The sequence below is a fragment of the Liolophura sinensis genome, chromosome 6, assembly GCF_032854445.1.
Source record: "Liolophura sinensis isolate JHLJ2023 chromosome 6, CUHK_Ljap_v2, whole genome shotgun sequence".
Taxonomy (NCBI): Eukaryota; Metazoa; Mollusca; class Polyplacophora; order Chitonida; family Chitonidae; genus Liolophura; species Liolophura sinensis.
In genome coordinates, this window is record NC_088300.1 from 42485248 (window position 1) to 42503518 (window position 18271).

At 40.0% G+C, this 18271-nt stretch overlaps 1 protein-coding gene across 1 annotated transcript in view; it reads right to left on the reverse strand.

Moving 5' to 3' along the window:
- LOC135467228 (xanthine dehydrogenase-like) overlaps positions 1 to 18271 on the reverse strand; it is a 36221-nt gene that overhangs the window by 11404 nt on the left and 6546 nt on the right. Inside the window, exons 5-23 of the mRNA XM_064744991.1 lie at positions 15067 to 15143; positions 14713 to 14795; positions 13609 to 13795; positions 12522 to 12601; positions 11361 to 11507; positions 10865 to 10967; positions 9286 to 9434; positions 8348 to 8458; positions 7375 to 7441; positions 6496 to 6596; positions 5197 to 5355; positions 4477 to 4599; positions 3378 to 3464; positions 2815 to 2872; positions 2240 to 2392; positions 1781 to 1860; positions 1498 to 1607; positions 1098 to 1202; positions 298 to 376 (exon numbers count right to left, since the gene is read on the reverse strand). Coding sequence (XP_064601061.1) covers positions 298 to 376; positions 1098 to 1202; positions 1498 to 1607; positions 1781 to 1860; positions 2240 to 2392; positions 2815 to 2872; positions 3378 to 3464; positions 4477 to 4599; positions 5197 to 5355; positions 6496 to 6596; positions 7375 to 7441; positions 8348 to 8458; positions 9286 to 9434; positions 10865 to 10967; positions 11361 to 11507; positions 12522 to 12601; positions 13609 to 13795; positions 14713 to 14795; positions 15067 to 15143 — 2059 coding nt within the window. The remainder of the gene's footprint in view (positions 1 to 297; positions 377 to 1097; positions 1203 to 1497; positions 1608 to 1780; positions 1861 to 2239; positions 2393 to 2814; positions 2873 to 3377; positions 3465 to 4476; positions 4600 to 5196; positions 5356 to 6495; positions 6597 to 7374; positions 7442 to 8347; positions 8459 to 9285; positions 9435 to 10864; positions 10968 to 11360; positions 11508 to 12521; positions 12602 to 13608; positions 13796 to 14712; positions 14796 to 15066; positions 15144 to 18271) is intronic.

Below are 18271 nucleotides of genomic sequence, written 5' to 3' on the forward strand. Positions count from 1 at the left end.
AAGGAGGTGAGCACGCCAGCGCAGAGCAATGACCAAAGAGCCTCACATCAAACTAAATGCGATTGCTGTGAGTTCAAGTCCAGCTCATGCTGGTTTCTTCTCCAGTCTTACATGGGAAGGTCTGCGAGCAACCTGCAGATGGTTGTGAGTTTCCACCGGGCTCTGCCCGGTTTCTTCCAACCATAATGCTGCCAATCGTCGTATAAGTGACATATTCTTGAGTACGGTGTAAAACACAAACCAAATAAATAAATAAAACAAAAATAGACGGCACCAAACCATGTTCAGGAATCTCACATTGTACTGAGCATAGTAGGATGGCCTTTTTCCGGTCGTCTCCATCTGGGTGTTGAAGTTCATCATCAGCTTCACAGGTCTAAAAAGACACGAAATGTAAAGCAGAACAATGTCAATGAAGATGAAACATATAGCTTGCATGCTTTCCTCTTACAGATGTACAAAAATTCCATCATTACCAGTTTTCTTTAACTATTTACATTTAAGAATGTTTAAAATGTATGACATGCTACAAAAAGTGAAAGTGCAAGGAATTCAAAACCGAGTTGCCATGAAAAGAAAAACCTGGAAGATATATTCCTTTGGCTAATCATTTTAAAACACCTTGACTTTTCAATCTTTGAATCTTGAGTTAAATATCAGATAAAATTTCTTTTTAATTCCAGTGAAGTAATATTGGCTTAAAAGAATTCCAAGCCAATACATAGTACACAAAATAACTTCATACTCATGTGGTCTAAGACAAGATAACTTCATACATTTGTAGTTTAAGAGCAGCTTGTGGTAAGATAACTTCACACACATAACTTCACTTCATTCGCTGCAGTTTTTCCATGGCTCATGCATTGATAACTGCATTTACCCTTATAATCAATTACCCCTCAATCAACCCCAGTAATAAATCCTTGAAAGAATCTTGCTGAATCTGTGGAACAAAGTATTCTGTAATTCCCATTTTTGGAACAACTAATGAACACAGTGGAGCTGAAGTCGAGATAAATTCACACACATGTAGTTTGAGAGGAGCTGAAGTATCTCTGTGCTACAGGTGTTGATGTTTAGCCTACAGTGATGCTCACCTCTGGAGGAGATGAGCAGCTAAGGCACTGGCACAAGACGTCGAGAAGGACCGTGTCAGTTTAGCACCATATGACCCACCTAATCGGCTCACCTCGATCTGAATCCTAGAGAGCAGAGAAGCAAGATCAAAAGATCTTTTATTTCTCAGAAAGAAGAGCCATAATAAAATAAGTCTTGGTTCAAAGATGTATAAATTTATCACTTACATACTTTAGCATGTACATGTAGTTTACATATGTCACCTTAGATTCTTAAATTCCTTGAACATAGTATATTAGTGAAAAAAAAAATAACAGTTTAATTCAGAGGACAACTAAACTTGGATGCAAAAATTCAAGTTAAGGACTACAAATCCACCCTACATCAAAATGGCGTCTTCTTTATCTACCTGTTACTTACTTGTTTTGTTCAATGCCCAGTACCATGGCCACAGCCTTCTGGGTGAGATCAATCCACTGGGTGGCGGGGAACACAGAAATGCCAACCTCTGTCGGCTCAGATCTGCATATCTGTGAACATAGTGGAAATTAGGATTTGTAGAAATGAAGTTTGATGGCTTTCAAAAAATACTTTTTAGTGGAGAAAAAGATACCACACCAGCCCAAACCTAAGTCACAGTTGTTTACCGGTGTATACCTGTAAATGATTAATGACAATTGGTTTCACAACGTCAAAGTCTTACCATGGTTTCCAGGCAGAAATGTGACTGTCCCCCAAACTGAATATCTCCTGTGATCTGATGGGCAGCCGAGGATATTGCACCTTAAAACACCAACAACAACAACACTATGTAAGTTCACAGAATATACAAATTACATCAGGTGCACTTTAATGAAAGCCCTTGATGTCACAGGCAGTAACAGGAAATGTACAAGCAGTTACTTTGAAGTTTGTATCAGATCTAAAACACTTAGCACAACAAAATTTTATCAATGTGTCACACCCAGTAACTCATCTGAACTTTTCAAAAACATTACAGTTCATTTCATAGAATTGCAAGTATGACCTATGTTTAGGCTGGTCGTACATTTCAGATCCTAGGAAACACCTTGTGAGATGAATTTTATTGCAGTAGGTTATTGGGGGAAAAGGCAAAACATTAACGCATGAACTCTCCCTCAATGTCTCTACATGTTCTTACTGGCTGCATCCCCGATCTTCATTTCTTTTGGCATGTTTTGAGTGAAGAAGGATTTTTGTCGGATTGCCTCCCTTATGTCCACCAGAGGGGGCTGTATATCTGTGTAATACACCTTCACCATCTTTGCTGCTGCATCAGCTATCTGCTGCGATTCTGTGTACATGGAATAGTCAAACTTCACACAAAACAGTCAGACTTTACATGGAACATTCTAAATTAACCTGGAACAGTCAGATTTTACATTGATCAATCATACTTTACATCAAACAATCCAGTTTAACATGACTTTACATCAAATAGACTTTTCATCAAACTGACAGATTTAACATCAAAGAGTCAGATTTATTTTCAAAAATAAATCAAAACTTAACGAGCCATACTCTATGCCACACATAATTTACATCAACTATCAAATATTTACACCTAAAGCAGTTGTGCTTTCTGGAAGCTTTAATACATTCAAATTACTAGAGTATTAAAGAGTATTAAATGAAACACATCTCTGGACCATCGCACCTTTCTTCTGGAGCCTGACCGTGATGTATTAATACAAAGAGATTACTACTTAACCTTACCTGCGACAATGAGTCCTACAGGCTGACCAGCATACAACACCTGGTTACTACAGAACAGCTGAAAGTAAAATCCAGACAGAATTTAGAGCAAACCATCACATATATGAATATTCAGTGCACAGAGTCAGAATTATATTTTCTTTAGTTTTAAACTGATTTTAGCATTTTTCCTTACATTGTCATCTTGTGACACGGTGACTGCAAAACTGTCACTTTCTAAATGTTCCCTGATGACCTTGCTCTGCACTACAGCAAGGTACATGTACGTGTAAGTGCCCTTTCTCATTTTCTTTTTATGAATACACAGACCTGCAGGTTACATGTGCCTTAGCTGGACTACATTCAGCCAACCTTCAGACTTTCCTCAAAAATCTGCATACTTGTATGTGTACACCTATTGACGATACATTTGAGTTTATAACTCAATTATATTCAGCCACGCATCAGAATTTCCTGAAAACTTAGTCCATCTAGTCTCCAGCCACTATACACAGGCCTGGAGGCCACATCATGGACATTATTCAGCCAGTCCTAAGACTTTCCGTCCAAGCAAATCAACCTACCTCTTCACCAGCCGCGGATCCCGGGAAGCAGTTGTTAGTGCCGGGAACATCAGGTGCTGACAGAAACTTCACCACCCCTGACATGGCCTGAAATCACGAGGAGTTTAAAACATTCCACATTTAAGTTGACACAATTTGGTTTATACTTAGTTTTTTGATTGTTGTTTCATGCCATACTCAAAAATTTTCAACTTTTACAACCTCTACCCTTAGCCACTTACCTGACATTACACACTGGCTCCATTGTTTGCCACAAGTTATTTATCCTAAGTGCTTTGTTTTGGAATTTATGTGACCACGTATGTTCAAGTAACATGTCCAAGTGATGCTTTTTGGATGTTCCAGTGACACATCAGGTGTTCAAGTGATGCATTGGGATGTTCCAGTGACACATCAGGTGTTCAAATGATGCCTTGGGAAGTTCCAGTGACACATCAGGTGTTCAAATGATGCCTTGGGATGTTCCAGTGACACATCAGGTGTTCACATGATGCCTTGGGATGTTCCAGTGACACATCAGGTGTTCAAGTGATGCATTGGGATGTTCCAGTGACACATCAGGTGTTCAAGTGATGCATTGGGATGTTCCAGTGACACATCAGGTGTTCAAGTGATGCATTGGGATGTTCCAGTGACACATCAGGTGTTCAAGTGATGCATTGGGATGTTCCAGTGACACATCAGGTGTTCAAGTGATGCATTGGGATGTTCCAGTGACACATCAGGTGTTCAAGTGATGCACTGGATATTATATAGCGGCTTATTACAATTAGTGAAACAAATAGTTTTACAAGCCCACTTGCATGAAGTGCTACAATTGTATTAACTTCATTATAATATTTAAAATCTCTTTCCGGCTCAAACGCTAAAAAGAGCTAACAGACACCATTTTGGAGCAATGTTGCCACTTTTGTGATAAAAGATGCCCCCCCCCCCCATGGGTGATAATCTACAGTGAACACCTTAACCCCAGATGGTAACTACCACATACTCCTACATGTTGTAACACTACAGAGAGTAAATATACTGAAGAACCATCGGAAAATGACTAACTTTAGGTTAGTATGTTTCTGTTAACAAGAAAGAATACAAAACTAACCAAAGCCGGGGAAGCGTCGATCCTCTGGATGCGGGCGTTTCCCACAATGGTGGTCACAAAGGCCGCATGAAGCTCTCCTACACGCAGTGGCTTGTCATTCACATAGACCGCCTCTCCTGCTGCCTGTAGTTGCAAACAGGTAACACATCACAATCAGATGGAACAGCAGCAGATCCTGTTAGATGTTACTCAAGCATAGTTGTGAGTATAAATTATATGTGAGTGTGACACACTGAATTTCATCATCAGCCTCATTTTTAGGATGTGTGAGATTGAGGACTGAACATTCCGGACACAGAATATATACAAACATAATAAAAACCAATTAAAACTACAAATCTGAAAACTACGTCAGAATCTAGCTGTTCATGTATCTCCTTATGTTACCACGTAAGACTCCATCCACGTAAAACGGATCTGACTGAACCCACTTCAAATAGAATGAGTTTAAACAGTATTAATGTGCTAATTATCAAATTTCATCAAAACCCTATTTTGAATGTCACACTGATGGAATAATAAATATACTATTTCACTGTTAGGCTTGATTTCAAAAGAATACTTATCTTGTGAAAGATAAGCAAGATTTTCCAAATCTTACTTACAAATCTTACAAAATATATACCCTATACAAAGTTCACTGAGCAACATCCTCTATATAGCATGGAATAATTCCGCCCATTTATTTATGATTTATACAAGAGTTTCAAGATCACCAACCTGTTTAATGGCGGTCAGTTTTGGGATAGGCTTTGTCAGTGGCCACTCGTCCTGTTTTGTTGGAAAATCCTGCTTGCCAGAGCTTACTGGTCTAACTAAGTTATCTCCCCCTGTTCTGATGCGTGATCCCACCACATTCCCACAAACCACCAGACATGTCTGTCATGAAATATCATCACGCAAGTGTTAGAGTGACCACTGATACCCAAGGCATAGTTTTACCATTTCAAACTAGTGACCAGGCAAAATAATTGAAACGTGGTTCATATACATATAATCCCACAACTAAAAGTATATAAATATAAAAAACAAAATTTCTATGGCTGTAAAAAAAAAAAAGAAGCTTAACCTTCAATCCTTATATGAGTGCCCATTTTACAGCAACAAAAAACCTCCCATCCAAATATGTACATTTACACATTATTCCATAGACTACAAGCTGAAAAAAAGGTTATCTTTCTATTCACAAATGTACATTTACATATAGATAGACAAAGGAGCTAAAAAAAATGCTTAACCTTCCATCTGAGTATGTACATTTACACACCATTCCTTAGACTGGGGAGTTAAAAAAGCTTAAATTTCCATAATGTACATGTAAGTTGGTGGAAGACACATAAACGGTAGATGTTAACTTGCACAAATAACAGAAATGTACCTGATGCCTAGTAAGAGACATTACTGGGGATGTGTTAAATTCCAGAAGACATGTTACCTTGTAGAAGAGACATTACCGAGACGTGTTACTTAGTAGATGAGACATTACCGGGACATGCTACCTTGTACAAGAGACAGTACCGTTAAAGAAGATATGTGTACATTAATGGGACGTGTTATCTTGTACAAGAGACATTACTGAGACATGTTACCTTGTAGAAGAGACACATTACTGAGACATGTTACCTTGTAGAAGAGACATTACCACTGAAGAAGATATATGTACATTACTGGGATGTGTTACCTTGTAGAAGAGACATTACTGTGACATGTTACCATGTAGAAGAAACACATTACTGGGACATGTTACCTTGTAGAAGAGACACATTACTGGGACATGTTACCTTGTAGAAGAGACATATTACTGGGATGTGTTACCTTGTAGAAAAGACACATTACCGGGATGTGTTACCATGTAGAAGAGACATATTACTGAGATGTGTTACCCTGTAGAAGAGACATGTTACCGGGATGTGTTACCATGTAGAAGAGACATATTACTGGGACATGTTACCTTGTAGAAGAGACATATTACTGGGACATGTCACCATGTAGAAGAGACATATTACTGAGATGTGTTACCTTGTAGAAGAGAGACAGACACAGACTCTTTCTGTAAGCTGCGCTGGACAGCAGCGGGTCTTCATCTGGTTTAATTTCCTGCTGTAGAGTCTGAAGGGCACCTGAAATAAAACAACATCAGTATGATGGGTGATGTTCATGTACTGTACTGTAGTGAGACAGATTGTCAACTGCATTAGAGGCAAAGGTCAGTAAAATCCACTGGCGTCACAGGGATAACAACAGCATGGATCCTCAAGGACGTTGGATTTGTGATGAACAACACTATTCAACCCAGAAAAGTCCTCAAAAACAAAATCTTTGGTAGTTTCTGTAAAATTTTCTTGATGTGACATGGAATCAGGCAGCTGTGACATTGAGTAAGGCGCTTATGCTAGAAATGAAGATGATTTAAAAATCCAGCACTGCTTATGGCTACGTGTCACTGACAAAGGATGTCCTCTGTTCTCGCGTGACGTCACATCAGGCAAAAGGGGAATGGATCAAAAATTTTCATTTTCGTTCTTCCGCCAAAACCTTCAATGTCAGATTTAATACAATGCAAAATCAATCTCAATCTTTATCAATTTATCTTACTTTTAAGACAGTTTTGTGATGCAAACATACATCTCAGGATGATGATTACAACCTCACAGTACATGCATACTGGATACGAGAAAAAGATTAGATGTCAGGCAAAAACAGGAATTTGGGTAATATGATTTGAGTTGAAATGGCTTTCCAACTTACATGTACACTGAGTCGTCATATCCGGGTAATGATTTGACTTTATAAGTAGTTGAATGAACACCCAGTTTTCAAAAGTGTTTTTATTTTCTTTTTTGGGAGGAAAAATTTCCTTTCATGGATATCCCCAAACCTGAATATCTACAGGAGTACCTTTCAGTGTCTGTGCATCTCCCAAAGCCTTCCCAACCAAATACTGTTCTGTCTTCTCAGCATTGTTCTACAACAGAAAGTCACAGAAGAAACTGAGAATATGTCATCAGAAAACAGAAAACAACCCTTAAAGGTGAACCCCAACGCTTTTATTTTCATACTAAATGTTCCCTAGGCACAATATTTTTGCTGTGTTAGTATGTAAACTACATTTTAAAAAATATTATTTTAACTTAGTTCCACTTAAAAAAAACTCAATACAGTTGGACTGTCTGCCTATCTTGTCGGCACGTGGAGCCCTGGTTGGGTGATGTCATGCAATGAATGCCAGCCTGGACTGAAAAGCCCTGCACAACACTGACAAATCCATGTATTAGGTCCACCCACTGTGTGTTTTTCCTGAAGCTATCATATGACTAAATCGAGTCATAGATTAGCTTCATCCATCGGCCTTTTATCTTAGCAGACATAGCTGAATTAGCAAGTCTCATATGACTACGATCAAGTCCTCTAAAATTCATGGGTGTTTTTGATGAGATCTTCTCCATATTTTCTCAATCTGTGGCATTTTCAGGCCATGTATGTAACCTTAAAATGCCCTGCGTTGTTGTTATTGCAGTAGCAAAGCCACACTTGATCATGGAATAATCTCGAAATTAGTTGTAAAATTATAGCGATTGTCTCCTGTGGTGTGTGTTGTACACAGAGAAGCCTCATATGCCTGCAGGGAATGTACCACTGTGGCGTCTCAAGGTCAACGGTGGCTCGATCGTAGGGGGGAGATTTTCTGACATTTAATATAATCAATAATATATTGACTAAAATTTCAGATGAAATACTTACTTACTTATTTGGATTGGTGTTTTATGTTGTACTCAAGAATATTTCACTTACGATGGTGGCCAGCATTATAGTGGGTGGAAACTGGGGGAAACCCACTACCATCCCAGATGAAACATCAATGTGAACTAACCAGAGTGAATGAAATTCCCGCATACACGATGCTTGGCTTGGCTGTGATGGTGCAATTGTTGCTGCGGTCCACAGGGAATCTGAACGCTGCTGACACGTACGAGTGAGAATTCTGTTTGGGGAAAAACAACAGCGAAATCATTATTTGCTTATCTGACTGTTGTTTACTGCAGAACATTTCACCTGTAAGACAGCAATAATGTACAGCTTTGGCTTAAGCTAAACTCAAATCCATTGCCAAGGTAACAAGAGCTGGGTTCAAACACTCTAATCAGTTAAGTCTTTAACTTATACAATCTTCACTATCTTAATAGGCGTGTTTTGAGTTAAAACTCTTTTATTGCTAAAAGAAAAAAAAGTCGCACTGTATTATGTGACCTGTCAAAAATGTTAGGCAACATTATTGCCCACATTTACTATAGTATGGGCATCTGAAGAAAGTTTGACAAAAGGTTATTTAGAGTAGACGAACGATGGAGAAAACTGAAAACCTGAACGTTTGTGAAGTTTGTGAAGGAAAGAATTGTGAACATGGTGAGAGAAAGTGATCTGTAAATTAATGTGAACAAAGGCTGCCTTACATTTTTCACAGATCACATAATACAGTAGAACTGTTCTTACCTTCAATGATAAAAGAGTATGATCTTGAAACTCTCCTAGTCTTTTAATGTATAAATTTATGCACTGGGACCCAAATCATCACTTGTAGTTTGTTCTTAATATACTTAAACTGCAGAAATATTCAAAACAGGACTGGCCAGTAGCTCATTGTACATAGAATAGAATAGGGATGAATACTACTGGGTGATACGGTGCATAACAGTTGTGTATTAAAAGGTTAATTTATATAAAAGGATGTAACATGAACAAATGAAAAAGCCTTTCATTTCAAAAATCACCCAAACAAACTGAAAAAAAAAAGAAAAAAAAAATTCTCACCACAGCTACAGGCATTATTTTGTAGCAACGGACCACAACACCAGCATCCAAGGGAGGTAGCTCTATACTCAGGATGACCTTTTGGGCAAGGTTAAGGTCGAGGAAGTCTAGCATGCTGTACTGAGTCACCTTCCCATCCACAGAAGAAGCTGAGAAATAATCAAGATCAGTAAAACAATGATCTGCTTGATCTGAGTCAAAACATAAACTCTTATTTAGAAAGCATTAGAGTTCAAAGGAAATGACCAACAAGCATGAAGATCAGGAATAAGACAGAATTTCCATGGTGTATAATAAACAGGTGTTTAATAACACTTCTGTTATTATCAATTTATTAATGATTGAGCTAGGTACACTGAAGTATGATTACTCTAACTCTCCAGCCCTTTCACATGATTCACATTGTTCTATTCACGCACATTTTTAAATTGGTTGGGTTGGCTAATTCCATGGTTTCACAGTAAAATTTTATCAGTCTACAAAGAGCTATTAACACATTGTTTCAAAAATACTGTAATTATTCCCACAAAAGAATATATACATGAATGTAAAAAATACACAGAACAAATAAGAACACAGAACACACGTAGTGTACAAAGAAGTTTGATTGTAATATGTTAAACTGTTGTCCTGACTGGTGACTTGGATAACCTATATGAAATGTAATTCATATTGTGTCCAGTGAGCTATCTTTCCCCTCCTACTAAAACATTACTTATGGCCTTCAAACCTTGGTACCCTAAAAGGGGAATTTTGAATTCAAACGTTGAAGGCAGAAAAAATTCAACTGTATCAAGTGACCTGTCAAAAATGTTAAGCAACTATTTTTGATCACCGTCATGACAACATGGGTGTCTGAAAAAAGTGTTATAAAATAATTTACATTGGACTAATGATAGAGAAAAATGAGAAGCTGAATGTTTGTGATCTTGAGAAATTTCTAAAGGAAAAAGGTGTCATTTGGGCCTTTCAAAAAAGGTGAGTTAGGTGATCAGTAAGTAAATTTCAACAAAGGGTGACTAACATTTTTCACCGGTCACATGACACAGTTGGGCTGTTTCTACCTTAGACGACAAAAGATTTCCAACTCGAAACTCTCCTATTCTTCAACCTTTTCGCAGGTAAGCAGTTGTTTACTGAAGGATATTCCCAAGGCATTATTCTGTGTAGACTGATAAAATTACACTTTTTGTGAAGCCCTGAAATTGGCCAGTTCAACCAATGTAGTTTTGCCTCCAAATTCATATTAAAAATGTTCATAAATTACACTAAACGTTGCTCTTTTATACGGCATGAGGCATTAGGATATGCAGTTCACCCTATTTATAGGGAACACTTAACGAGGAATGGACATCATTACACTTAGGATGTTCATTATGCTTGGGACTCTGTTATATCTGGGATATTATGTGTAAAAATTTTGGCCAAACTGCGTAGCTTATACATTCCTATGATACTTTTTATTTCCAAGATCATTCTATAATGAGATGATTAAATATGTCAGCTCCTAAATTTCCCCAAAATCTTAAGGAGTTCAGGATATTTGAACTAGCCACAAAATACAGTCTACCCTACCAACCTATGTTGGCTATAGCTCCCACTGCAGCAAATACTACAAAGATGTCAGATTGGAAGTCAGGGCTGTAGTGTTTTAACACTAGATTTCCAGCAACACTCGCAGCCTAGAAAACAGAAAGTAAACATTTGATTTTTTTTTTTTAATGGCTGAGCCCAAATCTCTTATCTTTCAACTATTCCATGGTGATTCCCACATTTATAAATCATATGCAATTTTTTCCTTTTATTTATGCAAAATAAATCAGTCACATATAGATATACATAGTTTGCAATGCCAGTGTTCAACGGTGATGTGCATAAAGGGGCAAAACTCCAGCCAACAACGGCTGTACACACATCATGTTTTTATGTACATACATGTAAATTGGTGTCATGAGTACAAACTTGACAAAAGTCAGACCAATACTTAAGAAAAAGTACAATGTAGTCAATGAAAATGTGCCTAAAGTCAGAGAGATGGGCATGACAACTGAACATTTTTACAATTTTCACCTTACGTTTCTGAGGGGGGTATTTCCAACTCGTGCCATGTGGTCTGCCAGAAGAGAACAGTAGCTAAACAATGTGTTGTTACATGCTTCACGAAGAAGGTCAATCGCTGTTGTTATGGTGATGTTACCGCCCAGCACTACATTTGTTCCAATCTAAAAACAAATTAATAATTTTAGAAAATAACAGTTTACAAAACAGACAATTTAGTTTCAAAGCATTTGACTGTTTTGTTAGAGGAAGCTGCCCTACTTGAAATTTCCTTAGGAAAAGTGACCATGTTTCATTGTTCAAGATACACACTACTTCACCAAAATACACACTTCTTCACAAAAATGTGTCTAGAATTTAGCTAAGGGTGTAATCCTCATCTAAAAAGGCTACTACAGTCACACAATTATATTTTCCCGACAGCTGCACATAACATTTTTGTAACTTCCAATAATCGAAGCTGGTATCTTCCTCAGGGTGAAATCATGATAAAATGGCATCTTCTCAAATCAGAAGTGTAGAAACAAACCAAAAACAACATCTCACTCATTTCCCTATTAATTTATTTTGTTTGATATATTTATTTATTTGATTGCTATTTAATGCAAAACTCAAGAACTTTTAATTTCATATTAGACGGCAGTCAATTTTACGGGTGATGCAAACCCAAGAGGCAGGGGCAAACTCAAAGCCATGAACAACATGTTAAGCTGTTAATGATGAAGGACTGTTGCTGACCTCTTATTATCACCATGCTATGCCCCACAAACTCTGAGTGGGAGAATCTATGCATTCCCGACCCAAGATCGGGTTTGAACCCACACTTCGCTTGGCCATGCTATGAAGGATACATGTACAATTTACGTAAACACTCCAACTATGAGTGAATACATTTGTAAATCTGATGTATGTCCTACACAGCAGTATACAATTATGTACATACTTACATTTAGGCCTACATGTACAGCATGAGTGTATGACAGTATAAAATTAAGCAAACATTTACAGTATCAAACATTTACAGTACAACAGTGAACAGTTAAGTAAACACTTATAGTATGAGTGTATAACATTGTAAAGTTGTATAAACACTTTCAGTATGAGTGTATATCAGTGTACAATTATGTAAACACTTACAGTATGGGTGTATACCAGTGTACAATTATGTAAACACTTACAGTATGAGTGTTTAACTCTGGTACATCTCTGATGTCGATCAGCGTGTCAAAGTTGTCCAACTTCAAGTCACTGTAGACACCTAAATATTGGAACATTCGTTTGAATACATTGGGATCTAATACAATAGTAAAATTGCTCAACTTCCCTACCAACATTTATTTAGCACTGATTAATTAATTAACCAAGATTAATATTTATTGACTGTTTTGCTTATACAGCAGAGGTCAGATTTATGGTATCCTTGGTCAAGTTCCAAATGCAGTACATGTAGATCTCCTATAACTTCACAGATGTGTTTACCATGAATTACTGTCCTGGTGAAAAAAATCACATAATATTACGTGTGATTAACAATGAATCAATATAATTCCACGTGAGTTCTCGCCAACTAATCACCCTTCTGCACCGCAGTTCTTACAACACGGTGATAACTTGGTGATAAAATTTAATAAAATTACATTAAGCTTACTGAAATACTTGTGTCTGGCTTGAGATTGCACCTGAATAAGAGAGAATTGCACTTAAGCGCAGAATCTCAGTGGTCAAGAATTGGTCAAGAGTTGGTCAGATGCAGGGAGAGTCATTGAGCCAGTTCTAGGTTCATATGTTAAAAGTGAAATATGCTTACTGCAGCAACTTCCTAACAGCAATACATACTTGTCATAACACTGTTGATAATTCACATAAGCCACTGATCTGAAGTCTTGATAGAGCCTCAAATACTTTACATCAACAGGTACTTTTATTTATTATATATCCTTTAAATCTACCACAACTGAAATCTCTATCACAGTTTTATCACAGGAAGAATACATATTACTAATTAAAGGACGAATCACAATGTAATAATCAGAGGATAAATCACTATGTAATAATCAGAAAATGACTCACTGTAATAATCAGAGGATAAATCACTATGTACTAATCAGAAAATGACTCATTGTAATAATCAGAGGATAAATCACTATGTAATAATCAGAAAACAGAAGATTGTTAAATAAGAATCAGAAAATAAATCACTGAGTAATAATCAGATGATAAATCACAAGGTGATAAAAAGGATAAATCACTATGTAATAACCAGACCTGAGGCTGTGTTGCCAAATATCATTCTGACTCGGTCCCTGGTGTGTTGGTTCAGAAGGCTGTAGAGGTCTGCCAGAGAGGTGGGTTTATACCACACACTGCTGGCAAACACAATCTGCAGGGGACCAGTCCCTCCACACTGACCACGACAAGGCTCCCCAGTACGCTTACACACTCGAGTCAGGTCCTGAAAGACCAGCATTGAACAATTACTACAACTATCTTACAGATGGCTCACTGGGCAATTATCAAAAAAACTTTCTAAGGGTATGAATATTTCTCTTGTAAATGACATTATGTCCTGAATTACCAGCAAACAAGAATTACATTACTCATTCTTGGACTACTGGTAACTAGGAAATCGTCATAAAACTTTCTCACATGAACATTTCTCCAGTAAAAGGCATGTCCACGGAATACACACTAAGCATGTGACTTGTGAAGGCATGGTAGTAACAAGGTTTATGTACTTGATTTAGAGAGTATCTGCTTTTACATGCTTGTAAGGAGAGCAACTACACGTATATATGGCCTTCAATGCCCACGTCATTATAGACGACACTATAGTAGCAAAGTTTATGTACTTAGTTTAGAGGGTATCTGCATTTACATGCTTGTAAGGAGAGCAACTTCACGTATATATGGCCTTCAATGCCCACGTCATTATAGAAGACACTATAGTAGCAAAGTTTATGTACTTGGTTTAGAGGGTATCTGCATTTACATGCTTGTAAGGAGAGCAACTACACGTATATATGGCCTTCAATGCCCACGTCATTATAGAAGACACTATAGTAGCAAAGTTTATGTACTTGGTTTAGAGGGTATCTGCATTTACATGCTTGTAAGGAGAGCAACTACACGTATATATGGCCTTCAATGCCCACGTCATTACAGACGACACTATAGTAGCAAAGTTTATGTACTTGGTTTAGAGGGTATCTGCATTTACATGCTTGTAAGGAGAGCAACTACATGTATATATGGCCTTCAATGCCCATGTCATTATAGACGACACTATAGTAGCATAGTCTATGTACTTGGTTTGGAGACATAGAATCTATTAACAGGGACTAAGATCATTTCTTCAGATCACACATGTACCTCAATGTCCACACCAGTTGCCTTCAAATGATGAGGGGCATCTTTAGCAAAGGACTTCATGGCATCAAGAATAGAGCGATAACCTGAAATATGCCAGGTGTGAAAGAGCTATTATTGTACTACTGAAACCAGTTGCAGCATCTCAGCAAACAATGGAACTTAATTGTAAACTACTTATTCACCGTTTACCTGCCAGACGTCCGTCTTTCAACAGGTAAAATACTGGTTGAAAGAAATATAAAAGATATCGGATACAAATCTCTGATTTATACATTGGAAGTGTTAAATACTTACAGCAATGAGTTTGATTTATTTACTTATTTGAATGGTGTTTTTTTGACCACATAATCTCACCTGTACACCTGCAAAGGTTGCCATCAAAGTGATCCTCCACTTCTGCCATGGTTGGGGATGGATTCTTCTGCAGGAAACTGGCCACAACAAAAATTGAGAGACATCTTGATTTTCATCCATGGTGATCGTCCACAAAGATTTTCAAGGTATGCAGCAATTCACTAATTATCAGATTTCACTATTTGTATTCTCTGCTAACAAATACACGATTTTTGACTCCCTCAACAGAACCACACTTTATGGCCTGGCCAGTTCCATTGATAACGTTAAGGAAGCTAACAAACTCACTGGTCTAAATTATCTGTACAGGCACCTGCACAACATGATTTCAATGCTTACAATTGCTCATCAAAACAACTTGATGAAGTATAATACTGTCTTACCTGTACATAGCCAAGACCATACTGGGACTACAGTAGCCACACTGAGTCCCGTTATGGGCGGCCAGCTGCTGCTGGATCTGATGGTACCCAGTACGTCCATTTCCCAGCCCCTCAGTGGTGGTTATGGTTGATGAAGTCTGATACTGTCTTACCTGTACATAGCCATGACCATGCCGGGACTACTGTAGCCACACTGAGTCCCGTTATGGGCAGCCAGCTGCTGGTGGATCTGATGGTAGCCAGTACGTCCATTTCCCAGCCCCTCAATGGTGGTTATGGTTGATGAAGTATAATACTGTCTTACCTGTACATAGCCAAGACCATACTGGGACTACAGTAGCCACACTGAGTCCCGTTATGGGCGGCCAGCTGCTGGTGGATCTGATGGTAGCCAGTACGTCCATTTCCCAGCCCCTCAGTGGTGGTTATGGTTGATGAAGTATAATACTGTCTTACCTGTACATAGCCAAGACCATACTGGGACTACAGTAGCCACACTGAGTCCCGTTATGGGCAGCCAGCTGCTGCTGGATCTGATGGTAGCCAGTACGTCCATTTCCCAGCCCCTCAGTGGTGGTTATGGTTGATGAAGTCTGATACTGTCTTACCTGTACACAGCCATGACCATGCCGGGACTACAGTAGCCACACTGAGTCCCGTTATGGGCAGCCAGCTGCTGCTGGATCTGATGGTAGCCAGTACGTCCATTTCCCAGCCCCTCAGTGGTGGTTATGGTTGATGAAGTCTGATACTGTCTTACCTGTACATAGCCATGACCATGCCGGGACTACAGTAGCCACACTGAGTCCCGTTATGGGCGGCCAGCTGCTGCTGGATCTGATGGTAGCCAGTACGTCCATTTCCCAGCCCCTCAGTGGTGGTTATGGTTGATGACGTCCGATACTGTCTTACCTGTACACAGCCATGACCATGCCGGGACTACAGTAGCCACACTGAGTCCCGTTATGGGCGGCCAGCTGCTGCTGGATCTGATGGTAGCCAGTACGTCCATTTCCCAGCCCCTCAGTGGTGGTTATGGTTGATGAAGTCTGATACTGTCTTACCTGTACATAGCCATGACCATGCCGGGACTACAGTAGCCACACTGAGTCCCGTTATGGGCGGCCAGCTGCTGCTGGATCTGATGGTAGCCAGTATATCCATTCCCAGCCCCTCAGTGGTGGTTATGGTTGATGAAGTCTGATACTGTCTTACCTGTACATAGCCAAGACCATGCCGGGACTACAGTAGCCACACTGAGTCCCGTTATGGGCGGCCAGCTGCTGCTGGATCTGATGGTAGCCAGTATATCCATTCCCAACCCCTCAGTGGTGGTTATGGTTGATGAAGTCTGATACTGTCTTACCTGTACATAGCCAAGACCATGCCGGGACTACAGTAGCCACACTGAGTCCCGTTATGGGCGGCCAGCTGCTGCTGGATCTGATGGTAGCCAGTACGTCCATTTCCCAGCCCCTCAGTGGTGGTTATGGTTGATGAAGTCTGATACTGTCTTACCTGTACATAGCCAAGACCATGCCGGGACTACAGTAGCCACACTGAGTCCCGTTATGGGCGGCCAGCTGCTGCTGGATCTGATGGTAGCCAGTATGTCCATTCCCAGCCCCTCAGTGGTGGTTATGGTTGATGAAGTCTGATACTGTCTTACCTGTACATAGCCATGACCATGCCGGGACTACAGTAGCCACACTGAGTCCCGTTATGGGCGGCCAGCTGCTGCTGGATCTGATGGTAGCCAGTACGTCCATTTCCCAGCCTCTCAGTGGTGGTTATGGTTGATGAAGTCTGATACTGTCTTACCTGTACATAGCCAAGACCATGCCGGGACTACAGTAGCCACACTGAGTCCCGTTATGGGCGGCCAGCTGCTGCTGGATCTGATGGTAGCCAGTATGTCCATTCCCAGCCCCTCAGTGGTGGTTATGGTTGATGAAGTCTGATACTGTCTTACCTGTACATAGCCATGACCATGCCGGGACTACAGTAGCCACACTGAGTCCCGTTATGGGCGGCCAGCTGCTGCTGGATCTGATGGTAGCCAGTACGTCCATTTCCCAGCCTCTCAGTGGTGGTTATGGTTGATGACGTCTGATACTGTCTTACCTGTACATAGCCATGACCATGCTGGGACTACAGTAGCCACACTGAGTCCCGTTATGGGCGGCCAGCTGCTGCTGGATCTGATGGTAGCCAGTACGTCCATTTCCCAGCCCCTCAGTGGTGGTTATGGTTGATGAAGTCTGATACTGTCTTACCTGTACATAGCCATGACCATGCCGGGACTACAGTAGCCACACTGAGTCCCGTTATGGGCGGCCAGCTGCTGGTGGATCTGATGGTAGCCAGTACGTCCATTTCCCAGCCCCTCAGTGGTGGTTATGGTTGATGAAGTCTGATACTGTCTTACCTGTACATAGCCATGACCATGCCGGGACTACAGTAGCCACACTGAGTACCGTTGTGGGCAGCCAGCTGCTGCTGGATCTGATGGTAGCCAGTACGTCCATTTCCCAGCCCCTCAGTGGTGGTTATGGTTGATGACGTCTGATACTGTCTTACCTGTACACAGCCATGACCATGCCGGGACTACAGTAGCCACACTGAGTCCCGTTATGGGCGGCCAGCTGCTGCTGGATCTGATGGTAGCCAGTACGTCCATTTCCCAGCCCCTCAGTGGTGGTTATGGTTGATGACGTCCGATACTGTCTTACCTGTACACAGCCATGACCATGCCGGGACTACAGTAGCCACACTGAGTCCCGTTATGGGCGGCCAGCTGCTGCTGGATCTGATGGTAGCCA